We start from the raw sequence: 14,983 nt of genomic DNA on the forward strand, positions 1-14,983 counted from the left end.
AACAATAAATAAATAACATGCGCAAATAAATAAATAAATCAATCAATCAATAAATGTATATGTAAATCTTCAAATTCCTCTATACATAAGTATACACACACAGGGACACACAGTAGTAAAATATTAAAATATTGCTCTATAATGTGCCTATTTTACAAGTTTAGAGAAAATAATAATTAATATATAATAATTTGTAGCTATGCTTATAATATTTTTTTCTTCAAAGTGTTAAGAACATTTTAAAAACCTGAAAAACTCTTTCCTTTTTGTTCTATGGTTGTTAATGGCTCTTCATGCTATCATCAAAGCCAATAAAGCACATTTATTTTTAAACGGTTTAAACGGAACATGAAAGAAATTACAAAGAAAAGCTCAGTCAGGGAAACAGACGTGTAAGTAAAGGAATGTTGGCAAGATCCTTTGCAGCAGTTTCAGCTCTACCGTGGAACCATCAAGTGGGCGGTACCAGTGACACCAGCTCCGCCCATTTTGCTGGCCACTCCCACACGTCTGATTGATGCTGCTCTCAAGCCAAGCGGCATTGAGATTTCAGCTACAGTGTGAGAGAGCGAAAGATGGGCAGCTCCTGCTAAAAATAACATGCAGTCCTCAGAGCGCACGGTGTTTTTTGTCGCCAGGGTGAAAATCTAACTGAGGTCTAGCGAAAGCATCGGTGGAATTCACTGTTAAAAGAGGGATTGTACCAGAAGCAAGAGCGAGCGGAGAGAGGAGATTTGAACGCGCTGCTGCGGGAGACCAGCGGACGACTGACTGAGAGGTCTATTCAACAACATTTCTTTGTTTCTCCGTCTAACTCCGGTTTTTTCGTCTTTAATATGGCGAGCGATTCCCCGGCTCGGAGTCTGGATGAAATAGACCTCTCCACTTTAAGGGTAAGTTGTGTGTCCTTCGCTGAAGATGCTCATTGATGTCTTTTTGGTGTTGCGGTTGAGCCATAATGGCAGGTGCAACAATCACTACAATAGTGGAAATGGAATGAAATGAAAATACGGGTTAAGCCTACAAGACGTTTTTATCCATTATTATTAGCGTTTTCTTTTCTTTTTTAGTCAGTGAAGATCTACGGATGGTTGTTTTTACCAAATCAAATTACTGCCTTTGAGAAACTTAGCCTATTATGGATTATTAGCAGAAATTGTCAATGAACGGATCCTGTTGATAAAATAGTACCCCTGTGTTTCTGATATGGCAATCTGTGGAGCCTGTATATTCAGGCATTTCTTTACCATTAAATGTCTGTTGTACATGTTGTACTTGTATGTCCTTCTAAAGTAGCCATACACACTGGTTCTCTGATAACATGTTTTATCAGGACTTGTATAAATGGAAGGGGAAAATAAAAATCTTTGGCCTACTAAAAGTCTAGTTCTAGAATTATAATTGAAAACGTCATAAAAAAGTACTGTTTATAGCTGCGTAGTTTTGTCTCGTTTTTGAAAAATGTCAACAAAACATGGATTGGAATCAATCAATCAATCAATCAATCAATCATAAAAATATAAAGAATAATATAAAAAGCATAAATGAATAAAATATGATACATATAAACATAAGAAATTGATGTTTCTGTACTTTACATACATGCAGTGTATACAAACACACATTATTGTCCCTCAAAAATGTTTATTTTGATATTGTATTGATCAAATTGACATTGTTTATTAGGAAAGCTTTAGATATTTGACCTGAGTAGAACTTAACTTTTTGATAAAAATACTTAAATATTCTTGTCACATGACCACAAAATGGCTGCCCACATGTTGTCAATGGGATTTTTCAAATATTAACATTTTCTTTGATTATTTTTGACTGTTATACCATCTGGAAATGTTTTGACTAAATGTACACACAATTATCTCCTACGAATTCTTTTCTTTTAATCCAAGAATTAAAAACAAAGACGTCACATATGAGGAATTACACACTGTACATTTTTATAAGTATGTTTTACTAATATATTTAGTAAATAACACATTATTACAATTTCTTCTATGAGAAAATGCTATTTCCGTCTGTGTACTTCAAAATGTAACATTTGATTAAATAAGTACACTTGCCATTTCTACATAATTATCAAAACAAATTACAGCATTTTTGTTTATTGCATACATGTTGCATTTTTGGGTGTCATTGTTCAAGTGTCATTGATACACCACACTCCCCCATGCCTCAACACACACAAAACAAGAAGCACATCAGCTCCCCACAGTATATCAGTACCTCTGTCACTGTTTGCTCATTGAAAACAAAATTGAACTTGCTGTGCACTGTTGCAGGATCTATCCGTGTCCAACCGGGAAACAGTGTGCCATATGCGTGGCTTGATAAATGCTCAAATCCTTCTAATGCCACCAAATTACTCACAGCATGTTTTCCTGCGACTTCTGAGTGGATAAACTGGGTTACTTCCTAACAAGGCTCGGTTTTTATGCATCGCTCCTCGGATTATCAAAACTGTGTCAGTCTGTCTAATTAGTGTGAATGTGTATGTGCGTTGTCCTGTAGTTCAATTGGTAATGCATGGCGCCAGGATGGCCTACTTCATGGGTTTGGCTCACATGCCAGGATCATATATAGACATACAGTAAATGCCCTGTAAGTGACATCAGATAATCCTATAAGCTAAATGCATACATTTTAAGTGTTAAAATGTGTGCACTGTAAAGTACACTTGTTGTTCTATTCCAATTGTGGGTCAAACATGGATAAACCCAACTGTTGGGTTACATTTTTACATAAAAGCGATTACCTAATGTTGTTACACTTAAAACTAGCTCATAACAACCCATAATTTATAGTGTTTGGCTATCAGGGATAAATGTTGGCAAAAAAAGCAATGTTACAATAAAAAAAGTAACTAAATACTTTTAAGGAAAGTAATCGGAGAGCATGTGTTATATTGCTTTGCATTTTTTTAAAGAATAAGATGAACCAAACATTGTAAAATATAACTTGTTTGTTTAACCCAGGATGCCAGAGGTCATATTTAATAAGTCATATTGGATGAACGCATCTAATAAAAGCACATGTAAGTGTGAAAATACGTATGCGTTTCATGACGAGTTTGTGTGATGAGCAAATTAGACTAGATGCAACTGGACGGGCAGTTTAAGGATGCCCATATGGCGAGGCACAGTTTCACAGCAGCCATAAACCAATTAGCCTGTGTGCTGTAGAATCTAATGGGCTAAAGGGATACATGTGAAGTGCTCTCCTTTCTCCGCTCGCGAGGCTAAGTAGCGCGTGGGATGGAAAGATTACTGCAGATAGCCTTTTGAGTGCTTTTGATTTGGCCATCCATTGTGTCTGGTGCATTAGCTTCACCTTCCCTGCCTTCTCACACATGCGTCTGTTTGCATGTACATGCTGGAGCACAACAGATCACATGGCGCCCCAGATGTCACTCATATTTTGAATGGGATTTGCTTAAGTGTTAATCTCTGTTTTATACTAGCCCTGATCTCTGCCCTTCATCGAGGCAACATGATCTAGCTGTTCACACCATCCTGTGGCTGAAAGGAGTTTTAAAATATCACGTAAAGCTTGTTTACATGTTCAGAAAATTTGTTTTGGAGTCTTGGGGTTAGAATATTTTAAAGGTAGCCTACTATGCCTCTTTTTACAAGATGTAAAATAAGTCTCTGATATCCCTACAGTGTAAATGTAAATTTCAGGTCAAAATATCGACCAAATAAATTTTTTTATAAAGCTTTGAAATCTTTTTTTGATCCAATTGTGTTCTTTTGGTGACTGTCACTTTAAGCTCCAGTGAGATTGTGTTCCAAGCCCTTTTTATAAAAAAGAGGCGTAGCTACAAACGCCTATGCATGAGCATAGTGGCTGATTCAAAACAGGACTAACATTGACTGTAAAAAAAAAAAAAAAATTTATGTCAAAGAAAAGACTCAAAAGAAGGTAGCCTATGGAGACTACGCTGTTCATTTGTGTGTCAAAAAACTCAACATTTATGCCTCTTAGTCAATGACTATCTTCAGCAGGTATGGTGTGAAAACTCTAACGGCGGACGGCTGCTTCTCACTCAGGGCTGTTAATGCTATGAGGGAGAGATAGTCACTACTTAATGGTGGGGCTTTTCCTCTCTAGTGGCATACACAGAGGGAGAATGTCAATCACAGTGTTTCTGCAGACTGTTTTTATCTAGTGTGATTCTAAATATGAAAACAGAATTAACTTGCATCATAAGAAGCTGGCTATATTCACACTTTGCTGCAACACAACTGTGCTTTAATTCCTTATCAAAGTGTTTTTTGCAAAATAGGTCCCCTTTTATAACATTTAAAGCAAAAATTGAATATTTGAGAGCAGTAGGGCTGCACGATATTAGAAAAATCTAACATTGCGATATGAGATTTATTCCGCGATTTATATATTGCGATATGAATACAATTTCACTAGATGAGTTGAATAACTCTTTGGAAGAAATTTGAAAGAATTGGTATTTAAGGATAGATTGGGATAATTCTGTAGGAGAGTATGTATGCATAAAATACAAGGAACATTATCTACAAGAGTAGATAAATTCAATAAAGAAGAAGAGACCGCGTTTGATTGTTTTCCACACTTTATTCAGGTATACAGTAATCAAAGGATCAAATGTCAAGAAATACTGTATAGTTTTCGTTTTATAAACTATTCAATCGGTATTATTTGACAAAGTTACAGATGGTACAATTTCTTAGGCCTGAATGATTTTAAAACCCTCACATGGTCTCAGGTCTCCAAAAACAATTGTAAAATGTTACATTTTAATCCAGACTCAATATTGTGTATACTTGTGATGTGACTTTTGCGAATGATCACATTGCGATATCGATGCTAAAACTATATATAATGTAAAAGCTTTTGTTTAAGTGAGGTTTAGGAGGTAAAATTAAAACTGACTTAAATTAAAAATAAGCTTAAACTTTTTAAAAATATATGTTTTTGAAATGAACAAATTCAGTGTTAGATTAGTGAGTTAAATGTTTTAAATATATATATATATATATATATATATATATATATATATATATATATATATATATATATATATATATATATATATATATATATAAAGGAAAACTGGGTTTCTAAAGAGGACAAGTCACAGAAATTAATAAACCTAACCCACGAACGTAAGTCCCTTTCTTTTTCCCCATGCTACGAAATACGAATGCAACAATTCCCATGATTCCACGATGCACAGCATCAAGTTAAATTTAGATTTTTTTTTAGTGTTCTTTTGTATAAGCAAAACTCTCTTTGGCATGGACTTATGCATGGTGTATTTTGCTTAACTGTCTTTCCGTGGCTTGTCAATATATTAGATGGCTCTAATACAGTATGTAAACTAATTAAGATGACTAGTGTTTGTGTGGGGAGAAGAGTATATTGAAGGTAGTGTAACAGTTCTTCAGGAGTGATGTTGATGCTTTTTAGTTTGCACTTTTAAAGAATCTTAAACAAATTGTCTCTCTTTAGGAAAGTTCTTTATAACAGTTAAAACAAAGGTTATAAGACAGTCCTGAGGAACACGATTCTAAATCTTTGGTACACATTGATCCATTTCTGTAGATCATTTGGTTCACACCTTTGCAAACTGGCACTTTGTAAACTGGTAGGTTATTTACAGTCACAAAGAGCAATATTAAAGGCATAGGCAATGTACTCGCTATTTACTACTAAAACCTTTGAGTTTCTTCTGTTGAACACAAAAGAAGATGTTTTGAAGAAGGCTGAAAACCTGTCACCATTGACTTCCATTGTATGAAAAACAAATACATTGGAAGTTAATGGTTACTATTTAGACCACATTTCATGTTTAACAGAAGAAACTCCTAAGAGTTTGAAACAACTTAAGGATACGTAAATGATGACAGAATTTCCATTTTTGGCTAAACTATGTTTGTCTCACTCCTTGATTTATGATTTCTATTAATGTGGAAATTCTCATTGTTTTTTTTTTTTAAAACAACTAATGCTTTATCAGAATAAGCTCATTGGTTTGCACTTGAGAACTCAGCCATTCAAACACTTATACACTTTATTTTTGCTGTATAGGTGTTCAAACCCTCACCAGGTGTTTATTCAAAAAATGTTATCCATGCACCTGTGCTGCAAGCCTTTTGCTTTTAAGCTCCTCTTCATTTAAACCCAGTCCTTTGAGCATGCTTTCTCGCTGTGCATGTTGTGTTTGAGCGAGAAGGGAAATAGGTCACCCAGAAGCAGAGCGCTGACATGTGCAGTAGTGGGGAAACATTTCAGTGCAGCACATGCTCAGATGGACCATTCATAAACTCCCTCTCTGGCACAGAAGCCTGGGTCTGTGGCCCACATACACGAAAGGCGAGCGATGTTTGGCGTCACCTGGTCAGCCTCACCTAGTCTTGAGGGACGACATCTGAAAATGAGCTTCTGTGCTCTGACCACAAACCTTGAAATGAGATCCATGCCCTTTTTGTTTGTTCTCTGGCCATTTTTAGCTCCAAACATGAGTAGCGAGGATCTTGGATTTGTTGAAGTGTCTTGAGCTCCGCAGCGACCCTGTTATTAAAGTTGGTTTTGATTTAGGTGCTTGAAATGACCTTTGTTTACTGGTATTAATGAAGCAGTGTCTTGCTGGAGTTTTTGCTTTGGCTTTGAGTTGAGCTTTTGAGTTAGGCTGTTATGAAAGGTATGTTAAGACTTTTAAAGAGTGTTGGGATGTTAATGTATTTCTATTCGTATATATATATATATATATATATATATATATATATATATATATATATATATATATATATATATATGTATAAATATATATATATATATATATATATATATATATATATATATATATATATATATATATATATATATATATATATAGAATGCAATTCATACATGCAAACGATGGGTGAAGGGAAACTATCAAGTGGTTTATAAAAATAATAATAATAATTTTTATTTATATAGCGCCTTTCCAGAGCTCAAGGACACTTTACAAGGAATGCAACAAAAAGATAAACAAACATACATGAGGTCAAATATAACAAACTTAAATAACACAAACAAGACCTAAGAGAGCAGGATAGTGGTGGATCAGATTAAGTGGTCAGTTTGGTAGATCAGATGCAAAGCATTCAGAAAATAAGTGAGTCTTAAGTAAGGATTTGAATTCAGAGATATTATTAGCAGAGCGGAGTGAGTGTGGTAGAGAGTTCCAGAGTTTGGGTGCAATAACACTAAATGATCTGCCCCCCATTGAAGAGAGGCGATACCGAGGGACAGCAAGAAGGCCAGAGTCAGCAGACCGTAAAGAACGAGTTGGGGTGTAGGGGACAAGCATGTTGCAGAGATAGGAGGGTGCAAGGTTATTTAAGGATCTAAATGCAAGGAGGAGAATTTTGAATTTAATCCGGTATGCAACCGGGAGCCAATGACGATCATACAAGACATCATACATTTAATGTCTTGATAAAGAAAAAAAGCTGCATTTCAATAAATATTCTATATATACTAAATATTCGAAACTCGCATAGTGCGATCAACATGACAAAACGAAAATAATGTGAATAAATTAAAAAAATTAAAACTACAAAAATTTTTTTTTTATAAAGATAATATTTAATAAAAAATTGCTCATGTGCCCCCCCCCCATTTATTTATTTAAATTGTCAAAAAAAAAAGATATGCTCACTAATCAACATAACTAACAACACAGCATAGACACAGTACAAACATAGTGCTTTAAAATTAAGTACATATAAACAAAGACAAAAAAATGAAAACAACATCAGTAGAATACAAGCAAAACCTGACTGCATTAGCATCATTTTGGCCACTTACAATTACATTCGGCTTTTGAAGTAATTTTTGAAAGACGCCAATTGGCGTTGAACTTGCACTCGGAACCATTTAAATGAATAAAACTATGTACATGTAGGGAGTGATCATTCTGATGTAAGGTTAACCGAAAAGTTTAGCTTTTTTGGATTTTGTATAATTAGTCAATTTGTCACTACGGAGAATGAAATAAATTGTTCCATTTTCTGATTTACAAATGCGATAATTTGCTAAATTGTATAAATTATAAATTCATTCATTCATTCATTTTCTTTTCTGCTTAGTCCCTTTATTAATCTGGGGTCGCCACAGCGGAATGAACCGCCAACTTATCCAGCATATGTTTTTACGTAGCGGATGCCCTTCCAGCTGCAACCCATCGCTGGGAAACAACCATATACATTCATACGCTCTGGACAATTTAGCTTACTCAAATTCACCTGTATCGTATATCTTTGGACTCTGGGGGAAACCAGAGCACCCGGAGGAAACCCACGCGAACGCAGGAAGAACATGCAAACTCCACACAGACACGCCAGCCGAGGCTCAAACCAGCGCCCTTCTTGCTGTGAGGCGACACCACTACCGACTGCACCACTGCATCACCTTAAATCATAATTGTTGTTTAAATTATTCCTTTTTAATTTCCATCCATGCATTTTTTTTGTGACAACCATTTTTTGGTAATGCTCTTTTTGACAGCCACCAACAAGATATTTATTAGATGCGTATCCTGTGTTAACTATTCCTTCGGTCTATGTCCAAAAAAATAGAATTTTACAATCAAAGGGCATCACAGATACAAAGATATTGTGTAAGGCATTGTGCATTTCTTTCCAGTATTTTTTATTTATTTTTTATTAGTCGTCGGTTTTTTTGATGCATCAGCACATTCAGATACAGTCTCGGTCATACAGTGGGAAAGTAAAAAAATAATAAAAGTGGGAAATATACAAACAAGTAAACATGGTAATACAGTCAAACTAGGAGCAAAAAGTATATACCATAGAAAGAAATTATTGACGTAATGCCAGAAAGGTGTCCATAGCTGCCAGAAGTCTGACTTTGGATGTATTTAATAGGTGAGATCCTCGCGTGGAAATAACGCACATACTTGAGACAACCACATTTTAAAAGAAGGCACCTGAAGAGATGACCACAATAAAAGTATACATTTCTTTGCCAGATTGACCAAAATTAAAAACAAATGTTTGGTGTGGGGGTCCAACACATTACTTACTTCACCATACAACAAATACTATATAGAGAAACACTGAATTTTATCTCAAAGAGTCCTTGTAGAAAATTATGTATTTTCTTCCAAAAAGAGATGATTTTGTCACAATACCAGAAACAGGTGAAGGAACGTTCCTTTGCCTTTTTTTGCAGTTAAAACAAATATCAGAGAAGTTTTTATAGATCTTTTTCAGACGCAAGAGTGTAAGATAAACTCTATTAATGAATTTATAATCGACTTTCCAGTATTTTTAACAAGCTATTTTGATTTCCGAATTTTCTCCAGCATATAGACAAATTTCCAGCTTGATATGATTTCTGGGAAGGTGTGATTAAACAATCTTTTTAAACTCTTCCAACTAAATTCCCTCCATTTCTGTGATTTTTATATATTTCCATTATTTTAGGATTTCATTGTCATAGGATGCAATGATATTTATGAACTTACATTTCTAAAAATATTTATTATTTAAAACAAATGATACTATTCTCCAAATATTTTTGATTTTTCTTAAAGTGTAAAAATAACGTTTAAAAAAAATCATCAAATACATTTTTGAAACCATATCAAACCAACAAATGCATTTAAATCAACTTATCATCTGCTTTTACTTAAAATATTTTCATAATGGACACTTTTTGTACTCCACAGACCCATTCATGATGCAGCAGCATGAATGGAGATGCAATACTTTTTTTTTTATGGCTTGGAGTTAAGCCTTAAGATCCTGCTTTCATTCACACGTCCTCTCGGTTTGAGTCTGTGTGTGTGTGCTTTCCTTTTATTCAGCAGCTCGGTGGTCTGGAGGAGTAGCAGTGCTGGGCTTGGTGCTGTGAGGGCCATGTGGTACGCCGTCTGCTTCCCCCTCACCTAACTTCCGTATGCTTCGCTCCGCATATTCAAAAGTGATCATACTGTACCTGCTCTCCTTAAAGAGCAGCAGTGACACAGGACTCAGCAGGGGTCTGGGTGTGCATGTGTTTTGGATTTTAAGCACCTCTGCTGTTTTGTGGGTGAATTATACATGTGTTAGTCACTTGCTGTCACACCCTGGCACTTGGGCTGCATTCCATTCGATGCCATTTAGCCTGAGGAGCTTTTGTATAACATTATTTTTATATATGTGGTTTCGCCAAGAAAAGAACATGCATAGTTGCTGATGACAGGCTGAACTGCCGGTTCTAGCAAAGCCACATGGAGACACTTAATCTGAGGGGTGCGGAAAGCAGTCTCACCCTTTGCCTTGGATTTGGTTGTGCTGAAAGTGCTTGTGGCTTTTCGTGTTGTGTGTTCGCAGTTAGCCTGTGCCCTGCAGTGCTGGCTGTCCTGAATCTCCCTTCCCATCCTCCATCTCTCCGTCGCTCTGCCCTCCAGCAGACGTCCGCTGACCCATTTCCTGTCTGCAAGCTGAAATGTGCAAATGTGGACTTTTTAGTTTCTTTTAGATGCTGGTCTTTCCTTTTTTAAAAGTGTTTTAGTGAGGGCCACATCTATTTATACCTGTAATTAAGAGCTGTCTCACAGGCCATTTACATGAAAAGGTTTGGAGCCAAAAATTAGAAACTTCGTGTTTTGCCTGTTCGTTTGGACCAGTGTTTCTCAACCATGCTCCTGGAGGACAACCAACACTGCATGTTTTGGATGTATCATAGCCAGAAAAATATGTCACATATATTCCAGAAACGTACATGTTTACACGCTTTGTCTCATGGGTTTAAGTAATTAGTAACTGAGACTAACTGACACTGTGAAGCATAACCTCTCATGAGTCAGTTTTGAATGAAAGTATGACGGTCTCTTGACTAATGCGCTGTCATTAGCAAATTAGCAAAGTTTTATGAAGTGTTTTGCACATTGTAGTCTCATCCTTAGTTTGATTAGAAAGAAAACCTTTTTTACTAATGTTGTAAAGTGTTGATCTGGTCTGTTGGCATGAGGCAGCTGTCCAGTATTTCTCTGCTTGTGTTCATTGTGATTGACAGATTTGGATGTTTGCACAAAAAGATGCCTGCCTTCCTTGATTAGGAGCAAGCTTTGGTGGCTAAGATGGGATTTAGGAGCCAAAGGTTTGTGTTATTGTGATTGTATTGATCAACAGTGCCATATATTGCTAAACCATCTTCTGCATTTGCCTTTCAGTTGGCTCGTGGAGGCTGAAAGCTGACTTAGATCACCTCCTGCTCCATAAACAGCATTGTTTTGTGGTGCGTCAGGTGTTTCGGAGCAAGAAATGAGTTGAGAAGGACCTGAGGGCGGGTTGTGCATTCATCAGTTACTATACACTGGAATCATTAATAACCTGCAAATTTGTGGTTCTACAGACTTTTATAAGATTAAACTGCTTTGTTTCCTGGATATCTGGCAGCTCTGCGTGTTTGTGTTGACGGTTAGAGGTTTATTACTTACCTGAAGGAGAAAATATTATGAGCTTTCACTGTAATTAAGTTGGGGTATGACCACAATGTTATATACCTGTAAGAGGTTGCGTAACAAACTTTACATTTTTAAAGGTTTAGTTAACCTAAATGGAAAACATCTTTTCAGAACTTGTTTATAATCAGTCACAAATTTATTATTTTATTTGTTCACCACAGGTTTTTGTAACTGCATTAAACATTCATTCTCTCAAAACAGTTAAGAGAGTTCAGGTTTTTTTTATTTTTATTAATCTATATAAATTGTGGTTTAATCTGTCTTTATGATGGACACAATTGCTCTGTGACATTTAATTATCCTTTTATTAACATAAAGCATTAAATAACACACTTTATGGTTGGTTTTTTATTTCTTTTTTTCTTTGTTTGTTTTATTTATGATTGATCCAAAAGTGGATTTACTTTTTTTTTTCAAAACCAAACACCAAAGTTTCTCTGAGATTAATGTTCTGCTCTGGCTTTATTTACAGCTATTTGCCTATTGAAACAAACAAAATGTTGTATCTAAAATGTCTCTAAAAGGGATAGTTCACCCAAAAATGAAAATTTGCTCACCCTCAAGTGGTTCCAATCCTTTGAGCTTCTCACAAAAGATGTATTGAAGAAGGCTGTAGAGAACAAATTGCTATCTAATATATTAACCTTTGTGCACTGTTTAAATTTACTACCTTTTGTTATGTTCGGAATAAAAACATCCACTAAATTTAACTAAAACTGTGTCAGATAAATATTTTTTTTTACATTTGTTTGGCATAAATCTGTTAATCAACCTCTGTCCTGATCAAAACTACTAAATGTTTTTTAAAAAAATACAGGACTTTAACTTTTTAATTGACAAATTCATAAATTATGTCACTGATTTGGTGAAAAAACACACAAAAGGATGCATTTTCAATATAAAAAGTAGTTGTGGACTGGATTTATTTATTTATTTATCTATTATTATTATTTATTATTATTATTATTATTTTTTAAATTTTCACAGTTTTGGACGTGTGAAAAATTAGTAACAAATTTCATTTTTTTTCTGCCTAATTTACTGTTCGTGGCTGTATTTGCCTCATTGACTTCCATTATAGCCATATTTTTTTATTTCAAAGCCAGGCCACCATATAATCATGCCGTTTTAATTGTTGATGGTTTTCCCTGTTGGGAAGAGGTAAATTTTACATTTTCACTGTTGATCATCAATTGGCACCCTTAACCCTTTAGATAAGCCTTTGAAAAAAAGCTTAGTTTATGGATTTTATATGGAGTTTTATGGATTATACCAACAAAGTAAAGTGTGAGGCTATATGTCTGGGAGTGTGTGAGAGTGACCTTTAAGCACTTACCTTGATGCGTCTGAGAAATAATATGCAAAATATGCACATCACTTTTCAGAACTACAGGGAGTAAACAAAAACAAAGAGTGTATTTATGCACCGGCAAATATGCAAGTATGGACTGCCTCTGTGTGAAATGCTCGTGTTTTTGTTTTTCAATGCTAAGGCTAGTTTAATAAATGTAGACTACATAGAATATGTTGTGCTTAACAGAAAAAAATAAGTCGAAAAGCTTTGGTACAAGGGTGAGTAAATGACAGAATTTTCAGTGATGGGTGAACTATATCTTTAATATTGACTTGAATTATTAATTTCAAATAAAACTTGTTTTATTTGTGATTGTATTCATGGTTGTTGACCACCCTTTCAATGTATTTTTTGCTTTTAAAACTTGTAATTTGTAATGCATTTTAATATGCTTTGTAATATTATTTGTAATATTAATATTAGGCTAATATTTAACTAGCGCTTGCCACTGCTTTTTCTTGGGTTGCATCAACTGTATGTGTTGTGCCTCTATAAATAAACAACCCGTCTTTCCCTTCCACTCAGCCTAGTGCTGCCATGTTAGTTTTCTGTCAGGCAGGTCAGCCTGACGGTGGGAACCATAACACGGTATTCTGCTCATGTTTGCTTGAACAACAGAAACCTGAGTGATGTGCAAGGTTGTTAACTCCTCTCTGTCCATCACGCTCTGGCTGACAGATTGCACGCTGACCCTTATGTTCAAATGAACCAAGAAAGAAAGGCATGCATCGGGAATGGGCAGATTTCCTCCGTAAGAATCGAGGAGGAGGAGAAATAAATAGCAAAACACATTTCCATAGACATGTCGGTGAGTGACACGTCTGCTGAGGCAGTCGGTGAAAAGGGGGCCGTCCTGCCAAACTTGTCAGACAAAGCACAGGGACCCAGCATGAGATGACTGGGGTGAAGGAGAGGGGAAAAGAGCCATGAGGCCTCTGTGAACAGAAGAAAAGGCTGAGTAAGGGAAACGTGCAAGACACCAGCTGTAGAATGAAGCCAGAAAGGACATTAGATTTATCACGAATGTGTTTTTCAGCGTTCACCTGGATCTTTTTCATTCATATGTGATGGAAAGAAGTTTTTTTTTGTGTGTGTTCCCCAAAGTTGATCAAAATAATTACATTAAAAAAGTAGTTCATTTCCAGAATAGAAGTTGTCATTGTTTATTCTCCCGTCACTTGTTCCAAACCTGTATGAACACAAAAGAAGAAGAAAAGTTTTGATATCCAAATAGTTGACTTCCACTGTAGGGGGGAAATATACTATAAAAATAAGCGATAAACAATCATTCTGGGAGTGAACAACTTATAAGACTTACTGTAAAATGTTTCAAGGTATTATATATGCAATAACCTAGTAATAACAACATTTGTTTGGTGTCATGTGATCTTTGTTGGCAATCTTTGTTGTTATTTGTTGCTCGTAGAATTTTTTTTTTTTATCAGCTTTGAAAACATGTTCCCAGTTATTGGGAGTTATTTATTGATTGTAGATGAATGCTAAATAATATGATTATGATATGTTGTATTTTTCTGTCTGGACAAAAAACTTTGTCTATGGTAATTTGAGTAGGGTTTGATAACGTGCTCCCTTGATATATTAGAATACTGTGCAAATCTATCCAAAAGAAGATATCGGCCAGGTTGAGACATTTTGACTTCTTTTCTTAAAGTAAAATACATAAAAAAAATTCAAATGACATCAAAAAACAAAATTTTTACTTCCTGTGGTAAAATGTCATTGCTGTGCTTCACCTCAGTCTGGAATGTAGTGCCAAACTTTTTTTTTTTTTTTTTTTTTTTTGCAGTGCAAGGGTAAATAAAGAACTGGTTGTTTAAATAGGTACAGCCTTTTCTTGACTTAAGAAACATTATGTATTTATAGGGTAATGCATTTTTGATCTGTTTGTTTGCATTTTGATTAGTTCTGGTCACATCAATTTTACATAACATTATTGAAAGAAGTCCTTGGCTAATCAAAATCAATATTCATTTCATGCTTCAGATTTAAAACTTTTAAACATTTAAAACCATTTACATAAAAAGTTTGAGAATTTAAAGTATTTATCACCACAAAGTCCACTGTCCGTTAACATTTATTTAATTAGACTGTAA

At 35.1% G+C, this 14,983-nt stretch overlaps 1 protein-coding gene and 1 long non-coding RNA gene across 13 annotated transcripts in view; one reads left to right on the forward strand and one right to left on the reverse strand.

Moving 5' to 3' along the window:
- Positions 1-540: 540 nt before the first annotated feature.
- tnika (TRAF2 and NCK interacting kinase a) overlaps positions 541-14,983 on the forward strand; it is a 159,626-nt gene continuing 145,183 nt past the window's right edge. For 11 of the 12 annotated variants that reach the window (XR_015477551.1, XM_087238840.1, XM_087238829.1 and 8 more), the window contains exon 1: positions 541-893. Coding sequence is in view for 8 of the 12 variants with exons in the window: in XM_087238829.1 (XP_087094955.1) it covers positions 837-893 (57 nt within the window). In the remaining 4 variants the exon portion in view is untranslated. 12 annotated transcript variants of the gene reach the window in all.
- LOC141378217 (uncharacterized) overlaps positions 13,290-14,983 on the reverse strand; it is a 36,249-nt gene continuing 34,555 nt past the window's right edge. The window contains exons 2-3 of the long non-coding RNA XR_015478512.1: positions 13,991-14,058; positions 13,290-13,804 (exon numbers count right to left, since the gene is read on the reverse strand). This is a non-coding gene — a long non-coding RNA (uncharacterized LOC141378217). The remainder of the gene's footprint in view (positions 13,805-13,990; positions 14,059-14,983) is intronic.

Source organism: Danio rerio, chromosome 2 (assembly GCF_052040795.2).
Source record: "Danio rerio strain M-AB ecotype USA chromosome 2, GRCz13ab, whole genome shotgun sequence".
NCBI lineage: Eukaryota > Metazoa > Chordata > Actinopteri > Cypriniformes > Danionidae > Danio > Danio rerio.